At 41.6% G+C, this 25977-nt stretch overlaps 1 protein-coding gene across 3 annotated transcripts in view; it reads left to right on the top strand.

Moving 5' to 3' along the window:
* The first annotated feature begins 2856 nt into the window (after nucleotides 1-2856).
* Nucleotides 2857-25977, top strand: part of kif13ba (kinesin family member 13Ba) — a 92897-nt gene continuing 69776 nt past the window's right edge. For all 3 annotated transcript variants that reach the window (XM_061747020.1, XM_061747026.1, XM_061747012.1), the window contains exons 1-3: nucleotides 2857-2976; nucleotides 3203-3397; nucleotides 12351-12444. In XM_061747020.1, coding sequence (XP_061603004.1) covers nucleotides 3301-3397; nucleotides 12351-12444 — 191 coding nt within the window. In that variant the 5' untranslated portion in view covers nucleotides 2857-2976; nucleotides 3203-3300. The remainder of the gene's footprint in view (nucleotides 2977-3202; nucleotides 3398-12350; nucleotides 12445-25977) is intronic.

Here is a 25977-nt window from a genome sequence, read left to right as displayed (position 1 = left end):
TGGTAAGCTTTTTGTGAAGTTTAGTGGACGTGACCTGGAATGACCTTTAACTGGTTAATGATTTCCCTGCAGATACAGTTTGTAGCAACTGCAGAGATGAAGGAATGTAAGACCCCACAAACTTTTTGGCGTGAAATTAGAATTGTGCTATCTTTAAAAATGAACGACATCCCAAAATTAGAAATCTCAAATATTATTTTTTACATAGATACAATTGACAAATCAGTGTCTCTTGGTTAATGTCATTCTTCTACTGGCTAAATATCATATACTAACTTGAAAAATGAAGCCCTCTAAAATAATTTCAGCCCCCTAAATGATTTCAAACGTTTTTTAGTCTCTGTAAAAAAAATTAAGTCAAATAACTGCAAAACATTATGAGCTGATATATCAAAGTATCTTCTATTTTAATCTCTTTCTGACATGTCGATGCTATTTGCCTTAAAATTACTTACTGTTGTTCATGATACCTCCCAAAATATGTTCTATTTCCTTATATTGTATTGCATTTTCTCCACAAGAAGTTTGTATAAATGTGGGTTTTTGTTTATAAATTGCGTTCAATAAAAAAAAAAAGTAAATGTAAGAACTGCAGAAAGCTAATTTAATACAAAAGAAATTTGGGTAATTTCTAACTGCTCTTTAGCCTTTTCTACCCAGAGGTGTATAAAGTACTTGAAAAAAGTAACTAAGTAAAAGTAGAAATACCATAACTGAAAAAGACTTTGGTAAAAGTTAAGGTTACCCAAAAGAAAATTACTTGATTAAAAGTCTTAAAGTAGCTCACATTAAATGTACTTAAGTATCAAAAGTATCTTGTGAAAAAATATACTCAAGTATCAAATGTAAAAGTACAAGTATTTTATAGTACGCATAAAAAGAAGCAACACAACCAAAAATTATCCTTCCCTTGGTTTTTTTATTTCACTTTCAGGTGAATGAAATGTGGTATAGAATACAACACCAAAAATAAACTGTCTTTCTTGCAAAATATAATTCTTTGATTATTCTCATTTGTAACGAGTAACGAGATGGCAAATGTCAAAGTAAGGAAGTAAAATTATATGTTTTAACTTTTAAATGTAGTGAAGTAAAAGTAAAAGTCCTGAGTAAAAAAAAACGCAAGTAAAGTACAAATCCTCAAATAAATGACTCAAGTAGTGTAACGAAGTACATCTACTTCGTTACTATACACCCCTGTATAGTAACACTCATGCACCAACTATTCTACCTAACTTTTTTTGTTACAAATAACCAGAGGTGGGTAGTAACGAGTTACATTTACTCCGTTGCATTTACTTGAGTAAGTTTTGGGAAATGTTGTACTTTTAGGAGTAGTTTTGAATCACTATACTTTTTACTTTTACTTGAGTAGATTTGTGAAGAAGAAACTGTTCCTCTTACTCCGCTACATTAGGCTACGTTGAGCTGTTACTTTTCTTTTATCCCTTTTATCCGCGTACGCGTCAATCTCATGACATCACTGAGTGATTCTTTGGGAAAAATGTTTGTTTTTGCATGTTTTGTCACATTTACACAGACTCAAACACACACAGAGTTTCTATGAGTTTGTTCTAGTTCTGCCTGGTTAAAAAAGAAAAGTACAAAAGCTTGACATTTTGTGCTACTTGTGCTTAATTTATTTTTTTATTCTGTTTACTTATTTTATTATTTATTAAAGTACTTGAATTTACTTTAAGATTATTTTAATTTAAGCTATTTTTTATTAATTCTAATTTATTTTATTATTTTATTGATTTAATTTGCCTGAAGATGATTATTTTGTACTTTTGTCTGTTTGAATGGTTGTGTTAAAAAAATAAATCAGACGTTACTCAACAGTTACTCAGTACTTGAGTAGTTTTTTCACTAAGTACTTTTTTACTTTTACTCAAGTAATTATTTGGATGACTACTTTTTACTTCTACTTGAGTCCTATTATTCTGAAGTAACAGTACTTTTACTGGAGTACAATTTTTGGCTCCTCTACCCAGCTCTGTTCACAAGTAACATTAAAAGGTCGGACGTGCATAAAATATGGCTACTGATTTATATTATATTACCAATTCTAACTCTAATAATTATTCCTGGCATTATCATGATATATTGTTTCATAGTGTATTATTATATGAAGTTATGAAATCTCATGGGATGTTAAACTATAGTATTATTATATTGTTAAATATTATAGTATGGTGATATCATTTGGTTATATGTTATAATATTTTATACAAATTATGTTATATTAGGATATTACTATATTATTATGCTATATTTATATTATATTGTGCTACACCACTCTATATGATAATTATTTATTTGTTTACTTATTCACTCTCGAATTAATATTCTCAATTTATGTATCTACTTGCATCATCTTATTCACACACACACACACACACACACACACACACACACACACACACACACACACGCACACACACACACACACACACACACACACACACACACACACACACACACACAAACTGATGTCGCCTTTTGTCGTTGTTTGCACTGTATGTTAATAAATAAATAAAAAAAGAAAAAAAAAGAAAAAGAAAAAATACATGAGTTTTCAACATAAAAAAAAAGTATTCAGATGTTTATTGCTTTTGCCAAAGACCATAAATGTGGTTTTTGTGATGTTTAATGATAACTTATTTGCATCAAACCACAACCTTAGCTTCACAAGTAACATTAAAAGGTCGGATGTGCATAAAATATGGCTACTGATTTATAAACAAATTATTCCCATATTTTTTTACTTTTAATTTCTTAGATTTTTGTTGGGAAACAGCGGTTTCCGGTGTTTTATTTTGGCGGGGCGGCGCGGACCGGAAGGGCGGGTGGCGGCGGGGGGGCAGCTGCGCGTCGAGCCGGGATTCCTGTGCAAAGCAGAAGCAGCGAAGCTGCAAAGCTGTCGATCATCGCCGGGTTACATCTCACCCGTCACGCGTGGGACGGATCCGCCAGGTATGTGGCTCAATTCTGACGTTATCCTTTCAAATGATTAAGAAACGTTTAAAAAAACGTGGTCCTTTCTTTCCCCCTTTCTCCTCCTCACTTTGCCTGGCAAATTAGCTGGTTAGCCCCTTTTCTTTCCTCTTTTTCCCTCTTTAAAGCGCGCTATGTCTGCTCCTGCTGCTGTAACAGCCAGCCTGATGTGTATTTACATTTATATTTATATTTCCATCTGCAGCTCTGTGGATTTACCCCCGCCTGGAATATGAGCAGGAGAAGAAGAAGATAAGGCTTCCTGCGGGATTCGAACCCCCGACCTTGCCTTCCTCCTGCTCCATGGCCGGCCCCCCCCCGGGAGTCAGCATGGGGGAGCCCAGTCTGGACGACTCCAACGTCAAGGTGGCGGTGCGAGTCCGGCCCATGAACCGGAGAGGTGAGGGGGGTCCGGGGTCACTAATAATAATAATAATAATAATAATAATAATAATAATGATAATAATGGTGATGATAATAATAATGGTGAGGGGGTCCGGGGTCACTAATAATAATAATGATAATAATAATAATAATAATAATAATAATGGTGATGATAATAATAATGGTGAGGGGGGTCCGGGGTCACCTGCTGCACCGCGGTTGAATTGGTTTGATATTGGATATTGGATATTATGAATTCAACACCCATAAAACTTGTGATACATACCACTGATTTTGGTCATATTGCTTGTGATGCGTTCATGGTCATCTAGACTATATATCACAAGAGAGTACGGTAATTATTATAAAATCATATTATGGGCTGATTTAATGAGGTTTAATGAAAACAATCGGTGTTATGTATCACAAGTTTTATGGGTGTTGAATTAATTAAACCTCATTAAATCAGCCCAAATATATGATTTTTAAATCAGCCCATATATATGATTTTTAAATCAGCCCATATATATGATTTTTAAATCAGCCCATATATATGATTTTTTTAATGATTACTGTTTTGTGATATATAGTCTAGATGACCATGAACACATCACAAGTGGTTTGACCAAAATCAGTGGTATGTATCACAAGTTTTATGGGTGTTGAATTCATAATATCCAATATCAAACCAATTCAACCGCGGTGCACGGTTTATTAGAAATAAGCTTCAGTTTATTAGAAATAAGGCTGTTTACACCAGAAGAAATGCTCTGAATCAGTTAAATTATTCTGGTAAAAGCCTCTGATTGTCTCAGAAAGACTTAGTCAATCATGTTTCTTTGGAAATAACCCAAGATGAGTCTGTTTACATCAGCTGAAATGCTCTAAATCAGTTAAATCAGTTAAATTATTCTGGTAAAAGCCTCTGATTGTCTCAGAAAGACTTAGTCCATCACGTTTCTTTAGAAATAACCCAAGATGAGTCTGTTTTCATCAGCTGAAATGCTCAAAATCAGTTTAATTATTCTGGTAAAAGCTTCTGATTGTCTCATGAAGATCTGATTTAAGTACTACCCTGTTTAATTTCCAGGGAAAGGGAAGTCAGGTCAAGTAAGTGTATTTACAAAGCACTTTAAAAGCAACAACAGCTGACCAAAGTGATGGAAAGACTCAGTCAATCACGTCTTTAGAAATAACCCAGATCAGAACTGTTTATCTGGATGATGGCATACATGATATTTCATTAAGAATCTAATTTGCTGAAATTCACAAACATACCACAAAGTGTCAAGAAAGATGGATTTGATGCATTTTTCAGTCCAAATGGTCCCATGAATATTATACTGGCATCTGCCTCATGTCTCTGCTTTGCAAAAGTGAAAACATGAATCCCAGTCCCTTCTTAACTTTAACATCCAGAATTCTCTGGATCTTCCAGGTATGAAGAGTAAAAAACTGTGATTGAAATTATTACAAAAATCTGTTTGATTAATTATTACAAAAATCTGTTTGATTAAACATGGCTAAACTGTTTTCACAAGATATATTGCTATACACTGACTTATTTGGTCCAACCCTATACCAAGCAATTACTGTTAACACTGGTGACAGCCTGCCCTGAGATGATTTTTCTTTCTTTCAAAGGTCATGTTGTAGGAAAACATAGTGGACTTATGAAACAAGCCAAATTATTGTTTCCAAAATGTTATTAAACAGGTGGACTGGAGAGGAGCAATATCTGTGTGGTAAATGTTAAGTGCAGTGGTTTAATAATGCTAGTTGTATATATTGAATTAAATTTCTGATGAATTGGGGTAAAAAAAAAAAGAAATAACCCAAGATGAGTCTGTTTTCATCAGCTGAAATGCTCAAAATCAGTTTAATTATTCTGGTAAAAGCTTCTGATTGTCTCATGAAGATCTGATTTAAGTACTACCCTGTTTAATTTCCAGGGAAAGGGATGTCAGGTCAAGTCAAGTTTATTTACAAAGCACTTCAAAACCAACAACAGCTGACCAAAGTGATGGACAAATGAAAGGAAAACAAAACATAAAACACATAAATAACATAAAACCTTCATGGTGAGTTAAATGCTGGTGAATAAAGATGAGATTTAAAAACAGAATCAAAATCAGGTTTATTGGCCATGTCAGGTCAAACAAGACAGGGAATTTGACTCCGGTTATTTTGCTCACTGTACAGTAAATAAACAAATGACAGCTCTTATTAACGTATATACAGTTTTAAAAAAAGTGAAAAGTGCAGCAGTATGAGGTAGACATGTTTATTGAAAGGTGCATTGTTACAGCATATGATTGTGGTTATTATTATTATTATTATTATTATTATTATTATTATTGCACAGTGGTTGATTACTCTTAGACTCTGAGTGATGAGATTCATCAGAGCAACAGCTTGGGGGAAGAAACTGTCCCTGTGTCTGGAGGTTTTGGCGTACAGAGCTCTGTAGGGCCGTCCAGAGGGGAGGAGTTCAACCAGACTGTGACTACGTTTCCATGCAGTCAAAATTCAGGTTATTGCTAATATTCCGGTTACTGAAACATTCGGAATATTCTGTTTACATGGTAATTAATCATTCGGGATATCTGGATCAAACCAGCGACGCACGGAGAACATCATGACGCAATTTCCGTAATTTCCGCTTCTTCTTCCTGTTTCCAAATTCAAAACAAATGCTGCTTCGCGCAACTTTTCTCTCTCCTTCTTGTAAATCTTCTATCCCGGTACTTTCTAGCGTCTACAAATGCCAAAATGTTCATATCCTTCATTACATTGATGAAGTGATTAGTCTCCTCCTGGTCTTGTGTTTCTCCGTGTTTATAAGAACTTCCTGGACTCAAAAGACCAGGATTCCTTGTGAACAGAGCATGTGCAGAAAACAGATTCCTGTTCCGTTTGATGGGGATATTCTGTTTGGCGTTTACATGACCCAATATTCAGGTTTTAAAAGGAGTAACCCATGGGTCATATTGGGGTTTTAAAAACCTGAATATGAGCAAATTCCGGTTATTCAAAGGGGTTATTGGTGTTTACATGGCCGTGCAAATTCGGGTTATTCATGCCAATATTTGGGTTTTTAAAGGGTTATTGACTGCATGTAAACACAGTCTGTGTCCTGCGTGTGAGGGGTCTGCATAGATGCTACCTGCCCGTTTCCTGGTCCTGGACTGGTCCAGGTCCTGGATAGATGGGAGGTTAGTCCCAGTTATCCTCTCTGCAGACCTGATTGTCCGTTGCCGTCTGTGCCTGTCTAGTTTGGTGGCTGATCCGAACCAGACAGTGATGGACGTGCAAACAGTCAAAGCAGCCAGGCTTCAATTCAATTTTATTTATAAAGCGTCTATTACAACAGAAGTTGTCTCTAGGATCTTTCCAGAGACCAGAACATGACCCCCCGAGCAGTTATTACATAAACAATGGCAGGTAAAAACTCCCCTAGTGGAAGAGAAACCTTAAACCTAACAGTGGCAAGAAAAACTCCCCTTTATGAGGGATTAAATCTGGACCAGGACCTGGATCATACGGGGGGACCCTCCTGCTTGTGTGAAGCTCGGTCCAGAGCCAGGACCGGTTCTGCAGAGGCCCCGGTCCCCCCTGCGCTTTAGCCTGGACTTGGCCAGCTGATCCAAGAGCCCCAGAAGGTTTATGGACATTTAAAATACCTCAGATGTAAAGCCTGAATTATGGTTCTGCGTCAACCCAACGCAGAGCACACACCGTCACCGTGACGCCGTCGTGAACCTTCGGACTTCTCCGTCACTCCATTTCTCCGCGGTGCAGTTCCCCCCCGTGACCGCTAATTCACGATATTTTCCTGAATGGTTTATCCGACTTTTTCCTGTCACAGTGAATCAAAGAGATAAGGACAACTATTGTGCAAAAAACCAAAACAAAAAAAATCACACATACACGAAGAAAAGAGCGCTGAAAGTTCACGACTGCTTCAAACCGGAAATGCGTTGCTACCAAGTGAACCAATCACAGCCCTCTCAGTCTGCGTGTGGTCTGCGTCGCCTCGACGCGTAGTTCCAATTTTCGGCGCGTACCTTACGCCGTAGGCACGGCGTCGTTTTGACGCAGAACCATAACTCAAGCTTAAGAAGGTGCAAGATTTAAAAGCAAATAAAGGAATTTAAAAATTGATCCCATAACGGACGGGGAGCCGATGAAGACCTCAGGTGTCACATGGTCCCGCTTTGGCGTTCTGGTCCGGAGGCGAGCTGCAGACGGTTCAGGGATGACACAAAAGCGTTTATATCTTTCTCAAAGTTTAAAAAAAGATAAAAAGGCTTTAACTTCGGATAAAAAGCCTCAACTGGGGAAAAACTAGATTCTACAACTGGCATTAATTTGTTTCTCCATAATGTCAGTCAGAAATCAGAACCCATTAGTGAAATGAGCAGATTTAAACAAAACAAATGAACAAACAAATAAGCGGGCTGCAGCCCGGGCCGGTCTGGGTGGCACATGTTCACGTGGTGCCGCCACAGAGTTTCCCATATGGCCGCCTGCCATCCGGCTAGATTTAAAGCCCAGCCGCTGTGTGAGATCCACTGTTGACAGTCCAGACGCTTTGTCTTCTTTACTGCCTGATGGATGCAGATAGCTACTTGACTTCATTTGTGGCTGAAAGCATCGGCAGAGTCAGCAGTTTGGACTGAGTGATTTAGATCTGCTATTATAAAACAGGCACCGTCTTGCAGGCCTGAAGAACTCTTCTCTCTCCGGGAGCGTCGGAGCATCAGGCCGCTCGGCGTGTTTAGCCTGAAATGAAGTGGGACTGCGATGCCCTTTCACAACAGCCGCTTTGTTTAGCTCTTGTTATCACCATTTGACTAACACGGCTCCGCTGTGCGAGCGTCCACTGATCTTCCCGGGGCCGCTACATGTTGCTACACTCTCGTGTGATTTCTGTGGAGCTCGGATAACAAAGGCTTTCAGTTTTACACAAGTCTCCAGTCGCGTTGTAACGCCCCACACCAGCAGATTTTTCAGAGCTGCTTAAGAAGGCACAGATGACATTTTCTGGTCGCTTTCCAAGTCTGGTTTGTGCCGTGGGATACCATGTGTTCCCTGAGAAGAAGAGGAGGAGGAGGAGGAAGGGAGAGTTGCTGAGGCAGATTGGTCAACCGACAACTGGCAGAATGAATCACGTGTCTCTCTCTCTCTCTCTCTCTCTCTCTGTACCCGCTGTGAGCTGCAAATGTCGGTCATAAGATCAAGGCAGTGTATCAGCAAACTGTTCCCACAGGCAGGGATTTAACATCAAGACTAATGTAGAGAAAGTCTCTTTTCAAGAGGACTTTTCCAGTTATGGCTTTCTGAAAGGTTAAATGTTTGATTTTTAGATAAAAGACTGCTGTGTTTGTGTTGGATGATGCTGGATATTTCTGATGGATAAGAAGATTAGGTTTAGGTGACTTTTGTCAGATCAGCTGCATCTGGATTTACGGGTCTCAATCCCCCTTGAGTCTCGGGAACCTTGTCAGCCAATCGGCAACCTGGACCCGCTGGGCTCAAAGTGACAGAAATGAGACGGCACGGCTTCTCCACATGAAAATATCACCACCTATTTGGTTTCTCTCTAAAAGTTGAGATGGGTAACACACTGCAATTTAAAAAGCCTTCCATTAGTCACCGCTTTTAAGCGGAAAAAACCCCAAACATGACGGTTAGCAGGACGTCTGGCTGCAGGCCGTAGGAACGGTTCTGGAAGCAGCGCTGCCACGTTTCCAGTGGTGCCTTCCGGCTGGTTTCTGGGTGAATGGATGCTTCTGTCCACTCGGAGTCGGAGGGGGATGAAAACCCCTTCTACGTCACTGTGGAAGAAGTTAGCGCAGATATCTCGCTGGCGATAAGAAAACTCCCCCAGTCTCTGATCTTTTGCCGGTTCCAGGGACTCGGGCTGCTCTTGGGTTCAGCCACAGTTCCTCCTCTGTTTTTCTGAGGCTTCGGGACACGGCGGTTCCAGTCCCCTCATTCATGATTCAGACCTGTGACTGAGACGTAACGGGGAGACGGCTCTGACCCCCCGAGCATCCCGGGTCCAGCAGGAGAGCTGCTGCTGCAGCCGCCTGAAAGGACAAAGGCAGGAAGGGAGTGAGTCTGCGTCAGTATTTGCTCCCGTTCGTTGCATAATGCAGCGCGTTCCCATGGCTGTGGCCTTCGAAGAACGGAGCAATCTCAGTCTTAGCGACAGCAGCGCTACGAGCAGCGAGCTTCCTGGCTGCTGTCGGGCCGTTGCCAAACCTCAGTGTGGTCCGGAGCCCAGGAAAGGACCAGAGAAAAGGCCAGTGGAAAGTGGAAGTCGGCTACAGAGCAGCAAAGCCCCGATAACAATGCTCACATTTATCCTCCCAATCAGGCGGCATCAGAGTTTCCCTCAAGCTGAGCAGGAAGTGCAGCCGTAGCGCCACATTTAGGGCACATGGGTGTCATAGGCTGCAGCAGAATAGAGGAACGGAGGAGAAACCACCTCCGTGGCCGTTAGTTATGGCATCTCTCTGCGGGCTTAGCCCACTTTTTTACTCTGCAGTATCCTTGACAGCAGAAGAATCGGTTCCTCTGACCTTTGACACCACGTTTCCAGGGATCTGCTCCTCGCCGTAACAGTAGGGTTTCTGCTCTGTGAACTATTTGGGTTGAAATATCCAGTGTTTCAGGTTTGATCAGCTGCAGTAATGATTGTAGATTTTCACTCTGGAGGTTTTTTTTTTTTTTTTTTTTTTTTTTTTTTTTTTTTATAACTTAAATTTTTTTTATTTTTTTCACAAGTAAACAAACAAAACTGCAAACAAGTTACATATTAGAATAACAAAAGTAATAACATTAACAAAAACAAACTGAGATGATCCTCTATTCAGTCCACTGTTCCATTCGGCATTTGTTTAGTTAGTGTCACGTCCCATGTAAGTATTCCATTTTTCCCACTTCTTTTCAAATACATACTCTTTGATCCTTAAAAGATATGTCAATTTTTCCATAACACAAATTTCCTGGACAATTTCCAACCACTGTTCCTGTTTCGGGGCATTTACATTGAGCCAGTTTCTTGTGACTGCTTTTTTACTTGCTGTGAGTAACACTTTAGTCAAGTACAGATCTTCTCTTGTTACAACCTTTCCAATATTCCCAAGATACATCACTGCTCACTCTGGAGTTTTATGTCCATCAAATACAGCAGTTTTGTTTGTTTTTTATATGTGGCAGGGAAAGAGGTGGTTATTAATTTATAGCTTTTTATACAGCCATCCTTCCTGCAGAGTCTTGTTTGCTCAGAGGTTAGTAGAACCTGCTGTTATCGGTCATCCCTCACATGTAAATCCCCGTTCTGCAGAACTGTTCACAAAAACCAGCTGAAGTCTACAATATTATAAAACCGGATTTGTGAAATGCAGATGACCATTTCTTGTAGAGCGAAGGAATTGAAACCACTGACTCCTTCCTGTCCCAACACATTTGCCAGTGACTCCAGCAGTTGAACCAAATGGAAAACAAACTGAAAACTGAATTATTTTTTTTTTAAGAAGCAGCCACATATTTTTTTTGTTTTTACCAGAATAATTAGGTAAGACCTGGTAATAATACGGGTCTCTGTGGAGCAGATGTTTACCGTGGGGCCCTTGAACCAGCTCTTGGAGTTGAAGGGTGTATTAATCTTCAGTGTCGCTGAGCAAACACTGATTTGGAGCTGGAGGAGTGTAGTGATAGCGCTGACCTTTGACCTCCTCGTGGAGCTGAGCCAAATCCAGGGACGAGTTCACCTGCAGGGAAGTGATACGTGGAAAGGATCCCACTCCTCTTTATTTTATTTGCTTGGTTAGCTATCAAGTTTTTTTATCCGTTTTTTGTGTCAGAATCTGTTTAATCTTTCAGTTGTTTTCTACACTAAGTGGTTTTTTAAGCACTTTGTGAAACTGTTTAGAAAAGATATTCAGTTTATTATTATAGTCATTTATTATTTGATGAGTTGCTGGCGGGTTTTGCGATGACTCAAACTGAAGCGCCCAAGAGCCACTTTTTAACCACGATGGGTGCAGAATTGCTGATAACACTTTGTATCTGCTCATTTTTACTGCTAATAGTGATTCAGTGGCGTTCCCATTTGTGGATCTTGTTGATACAAGTCCGGTTGCTCCTCCGCCTGCTTCTAATACGATGTCCAGAACCAGTTCCTGTAGTGTCTGTCCGCACTGATTTCCACTCACATAAAAGCCCTAATAGTGACTGAAAGTCACTTTAAAACCGACATCAGTAACATTTACATGAAAGTTAGTCGTCTACTTTGATGATTTTGTGTTTTTTCTGCTACTGAAGTAGATGATGTGTGACTCATGAACTACTTGGCAAAGCTGCAGTGATCATGATGAAGAGCATTATGTTGTGATTCCTCCGGCCCATGGAGACGCATACCTGAGCGAAGCTCTGGAACCGCTCCTTAGCCGGGTTGAGACCAGTCACAAGTGTGTGTGTGTGTCTAAGAGCCTGGACAAGTCCTGTTTTTATTGATAAGCTCAATTCTGATTTAAACATATAAAAGATGTCAAACTATTTTAACATGGTGCTAATTTTTCACTGTGATAATGCTTGGAAATGCTTCTGTGCCAGACTTTTGGTGCTTCTTTGTAAAAACGCAGCTTTGCAGTGATTTTGGAGCAACCCAGCTGAGATCAGTTTAATCATAAAGAAATATTGATCAGAACAGCCGATGCTAAAGAGATTTATTCATTTGCTCACTTATGAATATGGATCTCAAGGGCATCGAAGGGGGTGAGGAGAAATTTAGACAATCAGAGATCCATTTTTGATATGAGGAGAACCTCTCGGATGCTTTGACGAGTTACCGATGTTGGTTAACAACCATTTGGATCGGTGTGTGTGTGTGTTTGTGTGTGGTGAGTTTGAGTCGTGGTAGTTACACCGTGTGTGCTTTTTTTCTGATTCGACAGAAAAGGAATTAAACACAAAATGTGTGGTGGAAATGATGAAGAACCAGACGATCCTCCATCCCGCCGGAGGAAACCTCGGAAAGGGAGACTCCCGGTAAGTTCGCCGCTAGCTGCATGACTAAGCTCTGTTTCCAAAGCACTCATTTGTTTTCTCCACACACGCCCAGTTCACCAGAACAGCTCACTCCTTTATTTTTCTTGAAGGCTGAAGCAGGAATCCTGGGCAGCCGTCAGAGCTGCACTTCATTGCTCCATATTTAATCATTGCCTCATTTAGTTCTGCTTAACTAAGAGGATAAACATGGATTACACATTTAGAGGAATGTTGATTATATCCCAAAATATAAGTCCATTACATCTTATTACATTCACAGTCAATGGATTCAAAATATTTTGTTTTCATACTTTTTGTTGTGTTTTTTTTTTTTTACTTTTTCACACTGGATAACCGAGTTGCCCGTACCCCAGATGAAACTTCCCAGTAATTCTGACAGAGAAATGTTGTTCTGCATGCCTGTACATGCGTGTATTGATTATTCGAACATGTGATCGCTTCATCAGACTGGCTTTTCTGGAAAACACTTATAGCTGTGAATTTTCCAGCAAACATTTAGGCCCAATCCCAATACACCCCCTACATTCTTCCACTACCACTACCCCTAAAAAAGAAGGGACAGATTTTAGGGCACTTGAAATCTTCCCAGGTCTGTCCCAATACTCCCACTACTCCTACTTTCAGCACAACCCCTAAAATCAGGAAGCTGCAGCTCTGTGGAGAATTACCGCTGGCTGAAATGTTGGTTTAATAGATGAAATCTAACAGTTGTAGCTACGCCTGTTAAGAAATTTGCTCCAAAAATTTCGGGATTTCTGCCTGCTGGCTTCGGGAGCTGATTTATGGTTCCGCGTTAAATCAACGCAGAGCCTACGGCGTACGGTGTGCGTCACCGCGTAACCTATGCCGTAGGCTCTGCGTTGGTGTAACGCGGGACCATAAATCAGCCTTTATTCTAGCGAGGTTGCAACAACGGACAAACTAATGATTATGTACATTCACTGAGTGAATATTATGAAAGTAAAATATATATTTCTTGCTAGAAATGTAATTTAAATGCATTTTTAGGCAGAAACTAACTCAAAATATTGATTTTATTCACCAAAAAATAAGAAATGTTCGCCTTTTTTTTTTTTTTGATTCAGTCCGCAAATGACGACGAAAAGGGAAATTTTCAACTAGTGTGCATCGGAAAACACTCGCTCCTAAGGGACGGATTCATAACCACTACACTAGTTTTCTTCACTAACCCTAGGTGGAAAGAGGAATTGGGACACCACTACCCTCACGGGAACGCGCAAAATTTAGGGGGTAGGGATGAAAACGAGGGGTAGTGGGAGTATTGGGACAGGGCCTTAAGAAGTGTCCTGACAGAGCTGCAGTTTCCACCTACGCCGTGCCACACCGATGGTTGTGGGTTCAACGCTCGGCTGCTGGCTGCCTTTGCTCTCCGGGCAGCGACAGGTTGCCCTCCAGTCTGCTGCAGTGACCCAATATATACGTCACAGCACAGCCTGAAATAATGAGGATGTGGAAACGGCTTCGGCTTTGAGACACGGCCCCGTTTATGAGCCCCCAGTTTCCCATTTTCTGATGCTGTCATGCAGATAATTTCCAGGCAGATTTACAGCTCTGCTGCATGTTTTTTGACGGTACTGACGGAGCTCAGGAACCCTGGGAAATTCTCACCCTCCCTCCAACTGCTGCTTCTCTAAAAGCTTTGTTAGATTTGTTTGGAGCGTCCCCTCGTCTGTGGGACGTGGCTTTTAGGCAGAAAGTGTGGACTTAACCACCTGTCGTGCTTCATCGAGGCAGGTGAATCCCAGCTCGCATCACTCGTCATGCATTTCCCTCGTTCCCTCTCGTCGTCTCGTTAGCCAGCTGTTGTTATTAGGCTCCGCTGAAATGTGCCGGAGAGTCTTCAGCCTTTCACTTCCTGCTCTGACGGAGGAATTCTGATCTATTGGATATGGTTGCAAGGCAGAACGGGAATGTGTTTGTGTGTGTTGTCAAGAGTGTTTCTATTTTTTTATATTGAGAAGCAAGTCAAACCTAACAAATTGTTAAGGAATAAAATATCGGAACGGGCCTTTTTTTGAAAATTCCATTTTTGTCCCCAAATCCTCGGAGTTTAATCGTATAATGACTAAAAGTCAGTTAGTGGGTCATGCTTAACTTCTGACTGGTCATCCTGGAGGAACCAGCTGCGTCTAAAGAAAGATCCTCTTTGTGACCGACGGGTCTGACTGGAGTCTGCCTGACCAGAATCAGGGATGAACTCTGGCCGCGGGCTGACGTCCAGGACCAGACAGCTCTGTCTTCATGGTGTGTGTGTGTGTGTGCATGCGTGTGTGTGTGTATGTGAGCTGCCTGGAAAAAACAGCGGACGTTCAGACAGCGACGGAGACAATTGCACATGAAAACACAGGCTCCCCTCTCTCTTCTGCAGCGTGTCGTTTCCCAGTGCTCGGCTTCCTCCTGTTTCTCTTGTTTCTTTTTGTGTTTTTTCTTTCTTCCAACTCTTCCCTTCCCATGGCAACGCGGCGGGGGGTTAACTCCGGGTCGCCGCTCGCGGCTCTGATTCCCCTTCCTCGAGTGAGGAAGAGATGGACGAGGGGGAAGAAGGTTCATTTACTTCGAGCATCTGTCGACCATAAACTTCCCCCCGGTGACATTTATGGCGGAGCGAACAAGAGCGGGGCTGCAGTTCCCCTCGTCGTCTCTCGGTGGACAAAGACGTGAGGAAGCGTCGGGGAGGACAGGCCGACCCACCGCTGGTCTCGGGGTGCAGATGCTGTTTTAGTTTTGTTTGCTCGGGGCCTTTAAAGGCGGCGCGGTGCTTTACACGGCTGTTGAGAAGGACAAGTGGGTGCGGAGAGGAAGTAGGCCGTAAAGTTGGGACGCTGCATGTGTGTGTTGTTTGCTTTAAGGATTCCTTGTGTGTGATTATAGTAAAACATATTTGCCTTATGCATAAAAAGAGGACGTCTCCTTGACTCCTTAAACCTCATCTGCACTTTTATTGCGCATCTGCAAAACTTGAAACTACAGAAATCAGATATGGCCACAGAAAATTGATGACTGAAGCAACAACACAAACCCGCTTAAATCAGAGCAAATAAAATAATCATGTGGGAAAAACAAGTCAGTTTAAATAAAAGGGAAAATGACATAGATTTAAACTTGCAGCCCGTTATATTACATCTGTCTTTATAACGACCTTTTAAACTTCTTCTATTTTAACTCTTTTAAATTGTAAAGTTTTTTTGTTCAAATGAGTTCAAATGATAATCAATTTCCCAGATTTCCACACATATATCAGCTGAATTGAGCAGTTCTGAAGTGTAACACTTTAGTTTTGGAAAGTCAGTGTGGAACAAAGGCTAATCTGAAACTGAGTGGACATTTGCCTGCTACACAAATGAGCTCCAGCAGAGATAGATATCCTCTCTCTCATGTGCAGCACGGCTTTATCAGACAGACAAAACCATTTTCACTCAGATAACCTGAAACCTGCCCAGTCCTCAGTAAAATGAGGGGAGTGATGCATGGATTAGGGTAAGAGCGGCTGGTGACAGTCATCACACGACGGGACACAAATCAGCCACTTTGCTGCACACGCCGACAATAAACAAAACAGGAAACAGTAAAACCTTGTACAGGACTGTCTCAGAAAATTAGAATATTGTGATAAAGTTCTTTATTTTCTGTAATGCAAAAATGTCATACATTCTGGATTCATTAAAAATCAACTGAAATATTGCAAGCCTTTTATTATTTTAATATTGCTGATTATGGCTTACAGTTTAAGATTAAGATTCCCAGAATATTCTAATTTTTTGAGATAGGATATTTGAGTTTTCTTAAGCTGATTTGTAATGAATCCAGATTGTATGACATTTTTGCATTACAGAAAATAAAGGACTTTATCAAAATATTCTAATTTTCTGAGACAGTCCTGTATGTGGAAAAATAGCCTCATTTTGGACAAGAATAAATAACTGTTTTCTTCCTTGAGGCTACTTTCTGAACATCGGGGTGAAAAAAGCCTTGACATTTATCTGTGCAGCTTTGTCCGGAAGGCCGGGGGTTATTCTGGTGCAGGTTTGTCTGTAGGAGAGCTGAACCGACACGTGTGACAGACAGTTTCCCTAAAAACAACAGCAGTGATTTGACGAATTAACCAACTAACTTCGACTGTAGATTTGTTGCTGACTGTCTTCCTCTTATGGGCTGTCAGAAACTACATTTAATGCAGTCAAAGATTCCTGTATCTGATATCTAATGGTAGTTAAGAGCCAGAACTTCCTCTTTAATAGTGTAATGACTATAATTTGATCTGGTTTTGCGAAGTTTCCGAATGATTCAGTCTTTCATATCACCCTTTTAAAGAATTATAGATTTTCCTGCTGCGCAAATGAGCTCCACAAAGATTAGAAATCAATACTGGAACACAAATAAAAGTGATGCAACGCAATGTTATCGAGAGGGCGTTGCAACAATGTGGAAATGTGGAATTTCCATTAGTTTCACCGAGTGGTTTTTAAACAGGTGAAATGAGACTCTGACAGCTTTGCTGAGAATATCCTGATTACTTTTGTTTTTCCATTTATACGGTCATATATTCAGCAAGATTAGAGGGATTGTCATCACAGGATACATGATGCTCAACCTCTAACAGCCCGGGACTTAAGGCCCTGACACACCAAGCCAACTGTCGGCCATCGGGCCGTCGATGTGCGTCTGTCGGCCTAGTTTCCCCGGTGTGTCCCGCACGTCGCCACAGGTCGGGCGCCCTCTGTGATTGGCTGTTCAGATGTGCGGACTGAATCCAAAAAAAAAACATGGCGGACATTTCTTATTTTTTAGTGAATAAAATCAATATTTTGAGTTAGTTTCTGCATAAAAATGAGTTTTGATTACATTTCTAGTGAGAAATATATATTTTACTTTCATAATATTCACTCAGTGAATGTACATAATCACTCGTTTTCCCCGTTGTTGCAACCTCGTCGGAATAAAGGCTGATTTATGGGTCCGCGTTACACCAACGCAGAGCCTACGGCGTAGGTTATGCGGCGACGCGCGCCGTACGCCGTACGCCGTACCCTATGCCGTAGGCTCTGCGTCGATTTAACGCAGAACCATAAACCATAACCATAAACAGGCGTAGCTACAACTGTTAGATTTCATCTATGAAACCAACATTTATCTTCCTAAATGATTTATTTCAGCCAGGGGTAATTCTCCACAGAGCTGCAGGTTTCTCCCCGGGACGACGGAGCAGGTTGACCTGGCGATCTGAGCTACTGCTGCACCCCGGACCGGGGGCTCTTCTCCGAAAACATCGCAGCAAATTGAAACGCAGACTGCGCAGAACGTACGTGCTAGTTGGCCGTTGGGTGTCGTCTTTGCGGTGTGTCAAAGTGATTCTTTTTGAGCCCGACACAGGCGACGCGAGGCGACACAGCAGTCGGCCGACAGCGGGCGACGTCTGGTTGGTGTGTCCTCGGCTTTAAACAGTTGCTACAGCTGCTAACGGCTGTTTGTCGTGTGATTTACTGAAGTAAACATTATCTCTCCAGAGAACAAACGCGCCGCGGACCGTCACCACTCACTGAATAGACTGTGATCCGAACTATAGAGACAAAGCGAGTAGTTGGTGTGTGAAGCGCTGCTTTGTGAGGCTGATCTGCATTGCTGTAGCCCAGGGCTATTCAATTGGCGGCCCGCGGGCCACATGCGGCCCGCCAGGAGCTTTTATGTGGCCCCTGGTCATATTTCAAAAAAGGGGTTGTTTGTTGAAAAAAAAAAAAAAAAAAAAAAAATTTTTTTTTTTTTTTTTTTTTTAAATAATAGTGATGCACCTGCGCTGCGCTGCGCTGCGCTGCGCTGCGCTGCGCTGCGCTGCGCTGCGCTGCGCTGCGCTGAGCTGTGCGTAATTTTGTTGGCCTGCTGCACACCGCTGGCTGACGAGCAGCCTTGAGACACATGCAGACAGACGGGCAGACAGATATGCCAGGAATGCGTTCACACAAGGTGCGATTTTTATTTGTAATGTGTGCAGAGAATGCATATAGCATTTAAGTTTAAGATGCTTGGTAGCCTTTTTTTAGTTGGTTAACGATGCATAGTGTTTGTACATGTTAATCTCTGTTGGAGATGTTTTTTACTTCAGATTTTTTGCCAGTGGCTTCTAGGATTGGCCTGACATTTTTTTCATTTGAATAAGTGAGGACTTCTAAGCCTCCTATAATTTCATGTGATTGTTTTGTTTTGCTGATATTATGCACAGATGTTTCATTAATAAAGGAGCTTATGGTTAATATTTTGGTTCCTTATTTATAACATCAAACTGGCTACTATGGACTGAAATGCTTGTGCTCAATGCTTAATATAATATTCAAATAAGGAAATCTTGGTGGAAAGTGGTGCTTTGTCATTATGGCGTGTTTTATTAAAAGTAGGTCAATATCAACTTCATTAAGTTTGCACAATGCATGGTTTCAAAATGAACTTGCATTTAAAATAATATTTCTTTATCTGAATATTATATTTAACATTCACAATGACTAAATCTGGAGACAATTAATACATAATTCATATGTAAACTAGATATATTCAAATGTATAATACAAATGTATTATATATAAATAAGTCTTCGTCTTTGAGTGCAAATTACATTTTGAAAACCCCCAAATTTTCAAATTGTGCGGCCCTCTCCATACAGTCCTTTTGCAGATGTGGCCCCCGGCCGAATCTAATTGAATACCCCTGCTGTAGCCTGTCGGGATTTAAAGAGTCTGTCCTGACTTACCGACTCGGAGAGACAAAAGTCAGCTCTGCTTTTGCTTTCCAGAGATGGAGAGGCAGCGAGTCTCTGTAGACTCCAGTTACGCTGTTTCTGTCCTTTTTTTTTAAAATTCTATGATGTCAAGAGGGTTCATGATCATTTCATTATTTGTTTTTCTGTAATCTGACTCAGTGGTCGGCATGAAGATAGTGTCATGAAGAAGACCTCTAAGGCATTTTTTCCAATATATGATATCCCAATGCGTTGTTTGATGGGATTATAAAGGTCATATCTCTATTGTTTGTCTCTGGAGAGCTGAGCATCACATTTTTATGCTCTATTTATATTATACATCCTGTCTTCAGTGGTACGGAAGAGAAAAGGCCAGCCTTCAGCAGAAGACGAGACGAGGATTGAACTAAGGCAGAGCTGAGGATAAAACTGAAACAAAATAATAAGATGTTAGTAGTAATATTTTTAAATTATTATAGGGCTTTTAGATTAGATTAGATAGTCCTTAATTCATCCCTCAGTGGAGAAATTCACTTTAAGCAGCAGCAGTACGCACAACACACATATGCAGAGAAAGGGGATAAAAAATATAATTAAAACATTAAAATATAAACAGTATACACAGAGGAAGAAAATAGTGCAGTATGAGATAAAGAAACATGATAAAAAATAGGTAAAAAGATATTGCACATCTTGTTGTTATTGTCCGTTTACTGCTGTGTTTTAATATGGTTTATTATACTGCCAGTATTTAAAGTAAACCTACGGAGAAATGTCGTTCTTTACCTGCACAAAGCAAACATGCTGATGCTCAATGAACCAGCCGGGGATGACGTTACCTCCAGAATCTGAACGGCTCGGTCAGGACGCTTTGTTCTGCTCTCCCAGATAAGCACTAAAGTCCCGCGGCTGTATGTTCAGATGCTGCGGTTTGCACGACGACCTCAGGCTGTTTGCACTTGGACTAGCTGAGCTGGATGTTGACACACTCAGACAAAGATCTGTCCCCCGTCACATGTTAGTGATGCAAACACCAGCAGCCTGGTTTCCAGGACGATAGACGAGAAGCCGTGTGGACCTCTATCCTGAATTAATGTATGTTTTGTGTGTGTGTGTGTGTGTGTGTGTTCGTATGTCTCGGGGCGGCTTGTGAGGCTAGAAGTCTTTAAACAGTTCACTAATATAACGGGGGAAAAGCAGGGGACACCAGGTCATTTCCTTCTTTCCTGATCGGATCATTTATGGCGCTTTTCCACTAGAACCTACTCGACTCGGCTCGCCTTAGTTTTGGTTCTTTCCCGCCAGGGGCCTAACGTGCCGAGTAGATACTTTTTCTGTATCTACCCTGCCGAGGTTCTTAGCGGCCGAGTCGGGCTGTGATGTCATCACACTACAGGCCACCGACGTCTGAGTCAGGATGTGACATCAGAGAAAGAGACTCTGACGGAGCTTCGTGTTCGTTTTATTCCACCAGCAACAGCAGCAGAAGTCTGTTTGGTGATCCAACTCTGAGGTGCAGATGTTCCTGGTGGAATTAAAAAGGGATCTAGACGGGCGATAAGGAACGACCAGATCCACCAGGAGCTCCGTCTCTTCATAGCTCTTCACGGCTCCAGCTGACTTTTCAGTAGCACTGAGACAAACTAAAAAAATTAAAAAGCGTTGCTTGAAGCTGGTGGAGAAGTCCTGCCTCAGGTGGAGGAGTTCAAGTATCGATGCAGCGTCCGCAGTTATGCGGTCGATGTACCGGACCGTTGTGGTGAAGAGGGAGCTGAGTCGAAAGGCGAAGCTCTCGATTTACCAGTCAATCTACGCACCTACCCTCACCTATGGTCATGAACTTTGGGTAGTGACCGAAAGGACAAGATCGCGGATACAAGCGGCCGAGATGAGTTTCCTCCGCAGGGTGGCTGGACGCTCCCTTAGAGATGAGTTTCCTCCGCAGGGTGGCTGGACGCTCCCTTAGAGATGAGTTTCCTCCGCAGGGTGGCTGGACGCTCCCTTAGAGATGAGTTTCCTCTGCAGGGCGGTTGGACGCTCCCTTAGAGATGAGTTTCCTCCGCAGGGTGGCTGGACGCTCCCTTAGAGATGAGTTTCCTCCGCAGGGTGGCTGGACGCTCCCTTAGAGATGAGTTTCCTCCGCAGGGTGGCTGGACGCTCCCTTAGAGATGAGTTTCCTCTGCAGGGTGGCTGGACGCCATAGGTGGGAGGAAGTCATTGTTTTGCAAGTCACAAGTAAGTCTCAAGTCTTTGCCCTCAAGTCCCGAGTCAAGTCCCAAGTCTTTGCCCTCAAGTCCCGAGTCAAGTCGCAAGTCAGGACTGACAAGTCACAAGTCGAGTCGCAAGTCCTACACTTTGAGTTTCAAGTCCTTTCGAGTCATTTTAACAACAGAGTAATAATATATTAAATTTACACAGATCATGTATGCTTTTAAAATCTATATTTATTTATCAAAACAAATGATAAAAACAAGTGCCATTGAACTTTACAAGAAAACTAGTGTCGACATTGCACTATTAACCAGTATCATTTAACATTGAACTCATATTCTGCAAGAATATTCTTCCTTTTAGACTAATTTCTTCACAGAATAAACACATTTGATAAAGTGCAACTGAAATTAGTAGTAAAAGTACAAAAGTGCTGACATTATATTTCCATAGCATATTCCACTATAACTAGCACCACAGCAGTTTCTGACCCATCTTGTATTTATCTCATAGTGTGTGTGTGTGTGTGTGTGTGTGTGTGTGTGTGTGTGTGTGTGTGTGTGTGTGTGTGTGTGTGTGTGTGTGTGTGTGTGTGTGTGTGTGTGTGTGTGTGTGTGTGTGTGTGTGTGTGTGTGTGTGTGTGTGTGTGTGTGTGTGTGCGCACGCACGCATGTGTTTGACGGAGAAGGAAAAATATAAATGCATGAACATAACAATGAACAGGGTTGAACATTTTCTGTTATTTCAGGGCCCTATGCTGCATTGCATTTGCAAAAGACCAAATTGGATAAAAGTCTGTCAGTCATTTGTGCACGATGGGGCCGTAGGATGATGCCACCATGGCTGAAAACTCGCTCCACTGGAGCACTGGAGGCAGGCACCGCCAAGACTCTGATGGCCACTTGGAACAGTGAAGGAAGAGTCTTCATGTTCATTGCCCAAAACAAAAGAGCATTCTGTCCTTCTGCTATGTCAAGGTAGTGACTTAGCTGTAGTGCTGGAGTGGTCCCCACATCCTTCTTCTGTCTCTTATGGTATGCTGCAAACAGCCCTTCTCCTTGTCCAAGCTCTTCTGCCTGTTCTTCGTCAATAAGAGGCACAGGTTGCCCTGTCCCTGCTGCATCCTGCAGGATCAGTTCTGGCAAAACAGAAAAATAGTAGAAACAAACAATCCCTTATTACCATTAGTGTGGGGGATGAAGTTAGACTGAAAAAAATATTGTTGCAATCAATTAGATCAGACTGTGAGGGGAAAAAAAGTTACATCAAACTCAATAAAATTTACCTTTAACTCGATGTGCCACCTCTGCCTTGACATCACGACTGACGAGCACATGGGGCTCCACCCACAACAGAGCAAAAGCTGGATCCAAGACAGCTGCTTTGAGGTAGACTGGGTCTGAAAAGGGGGCAGTGACCCCATCTTGTGTCCTGGCCATTTTCACATTGATGAAGATTCCAAGAAATCTTTTGTTCAGGGATGCCTGGAGACTTCTGACCAGGCCGCTCAGGAAACGGACTTGAGGCTTCATCTTCTCAAGGTGGTGATTGAGGGACAAGATAGATGGAACAACAGCACTGATTGTGACTACTTTCTCCCCCTGTGTCATATCTGTTGCTTCTCCAAACGGCTTCAAGATGTCCACCAACTCCTTCAACAGATTCCACTCCCGTGCTGTGAATGACAACTCCTTGTGCCCAGCCTTTTCCAGAACAGCACAGAGCTTTGGATGATCACACTGGAGAACTGCCTTCACTTGCCTTAGTGTTGAGTTCCATCTTGTGTTCACAGCGGCAGGAATTCCTTTCTGTTCCCCAAATTCAGCATCAAACACATCTTTGAACGTTGTGCTTGTGTGCAGCAGTGAACTGAGTTTGGATAACTTTGAAAGAGAAGGAGATGCCACTTTCGTTTCTTTCAAGCCGTCTCCCACCACCAGCTGGAGAGTGTGCGCAAAACACTGCAAGCGCTGTTTCTTTGCCATGGCAGCATCTACTGTTAGCTGGTCTTCCACGGTTAAGTCATGCCAGAGCTCTGGGTCGTCTAGATCATCCCCGTCATCATCATCATCTTCTTCTTGTACGGTGGGGAAGCACACAGTGAAGGCTTTACGCATGTTAGCAGCGTTGTCACTAATAATGTAGTCCAGTTTATCTTTAATGTTGTACTCATCGCATATTGCATCAAATTGGTCACAGATTCTTTCAGCTGTGTGTGAGCCTTTGAAGCGGTTACAGGCCAAGAGATTGGACTTTAGCTGTATTGTCTCCGCCTCTTTCTCTATCCAATGCACAGTGATACCAAGGAACCCCCTCATCTTTCGGTCAGACCAAATGTCCACAGTGACTGAAACATGGTGAGTGTTGCTCAGTTGAGTTTTTAATTTTGAACGTCTCTCTTCAGCGAGGTTCTCTGTTTTTGATGTCAATGTTCTGCGACACACTGGGCTGTACTTACGATCAAGTACTGTCAGAAAGTGGCGAAAGCTCTTGTTTTCCACGATAGACAGGGGCAAGTTGCAATCAATAATCAAGTCAGATAATATTGCATTGGTGATAGCTTTCTGTTGTGGATGACTCATGCTGTAATGTCCAACAGAAGTATCCAGGAATTGTGAGATTGAAGGCTGTTGTGGTTCATTTGGGATGCTTTTGTTCATCTGGTATTCGTCAAATCTGCAAGATACCAGCATATTAAACAGATGTCAGAAAATTGCTTATAGCCACACATGAAATACTTGAAAACTACCCTTCATTACTCACATTATTAATATATCAATCTTAACCAGTACTCGAGTTGTAAAATAAAATCAGGGGGGATGGTGGATTTAATCATATGGGGACAGATAATTTGTGCTGATTACAAATAATATAATATATTACAAATAATAGCAGTGACCAAAACACCTGCAGAAATACTGCAGGAATGACATAGCAGCAGTTAAATGCAGCCTTCTGTAAGCTTTAAATATCCACTGGGCTTACATCAAATACATCAAAACACAACATTAAAGAACAGTTTTCTGAACTTATCAATATGCCTCTGTCCTTCACAGGATAAGTAAAATGGATCACTGCAAAAACTCAAAATCTTAACAAGAATATTTCTAGTTAAAATGTCTGATTTTAGTAAAAGAAAATTCATTACATTTAAAACAAGACTCATCACTGGAAAAAAACACAATTTTCACCTGTTTCAAGTAGATTTTCACTTGAAATAAGTAGAAAAATCTGCCTGGGGAACTATTTTTTTGCTTGTAATGAGAAGATAAATCTTGTCCCACTGGCAGATTTTCCTACTTATTTCAAATGAAAATGTACTTGAAACAGTGAAAATTGTCAAATAAGTTATTTTTCCGGTGTTATTTTTCTGGTGATGACTCTAAATGTTGAAATAGCAGTAAAACCACATTCATTGATGAAATGACATAAGGGATGGAAACGGGGGATGGAAGTTTTATAGGGGGATGATTTGGGCCGTTTTTATTTCAGGGGGGGATGCCATCCCCCCTCATCCCCCCTCAACTCCAGTACTGATCTTAACATTGTCTTACTATTAATTTAATTGTGTACAGTGTTAAGACATTTATGAATGTTTATTGATTTTTTTTTTTAAAGCAAAAATAATGACTACCACTGCTTAGCCAGCCGTGTAGTAATAGGCCTACTGGATATACTGACTATCAGACTGAAGCTGAAAACACTCCATCTGAATTGCATACACTGTAAATCCATGCAATAACGTGAACGTTGCGTTACCTTCGAAGCTGAGGCTTTGCAGCGCTGGTTAAAGCCGCAACGCAACGCAACAGATTACCGTGTTTGTAATGTAACGTTACCAGTACAGCATCATTAACTACAACTAGCAAAGTTACTTTACTTAGCAGATAAAGTAACGTTAGCTGAGCATGAGCTCGCCAGCTCCACTTACCGTTCTTTGTGCAGCTTCAGATGTCGGACGAAGTTGGAAGTTGTTGCCTCTCCGTCTGTGATCTTCGACCCGCATGTTTTGCACACTGCAATTCGTTTTTTGTTCACTACCTCGTATTTTTTGTACCCAAACGAAATCACCTTCGGTATCATTTTTAAAAACTGGCGCTTTGGTTTCAATTTCTTCTTCATTGGTTGTCCTGCAATTTGATTGGCTGCTGTCGCAACGTGGCTCTAATCTGATTGGATGCTGCGCCAGCTCGCGCACACACAAATGCACACACGAACGCACACACACACACAGAGAGAGTGAGAGCGCGTTCTTTATTTAAATACTTTTTAATCTTTGTGTTTTGGTGAAAGTAGCAAGTCTTCTCGAGTCAAAGGGCCCAAGTCCAAGTGAAGTCACGAGTCATTGTTGTTAAAGTCCAAGTCGAGTTGCAAGTCTTTTAACATTTTGTCAAGTCGAGTCTAAAGTCATCAAATTCATGACTCGAGTCTGACTCGAGTCCAAGTCACATGACTCGAGTCCACACCTCTGCTGGACGCTCCCTTAGAGATGAGTTTCCTCCGCAGGGTGGCTGGACGCTCCCTTAGAGATGAGTTTCCTCTGCAGGGTGGCTGGA

Source organism: Cololabis saira, chromosome 2 (assembly GCF_033807715.1).
Source record: "Cololabis saira isolate AMF1-May2022 chromosome 2, fColSai1.1, whole genome shotgun sequence".
NCBI lineage: Eukaryota > Metazoa > Chordata > Actinopteri > Beloniformes > Belonidae > Cololabis > Cololabis saira.
Note: the sequence above shows the minus strand (reverse complement) of the source record. Positions and strands in the feature narration are given on the sequence as shown.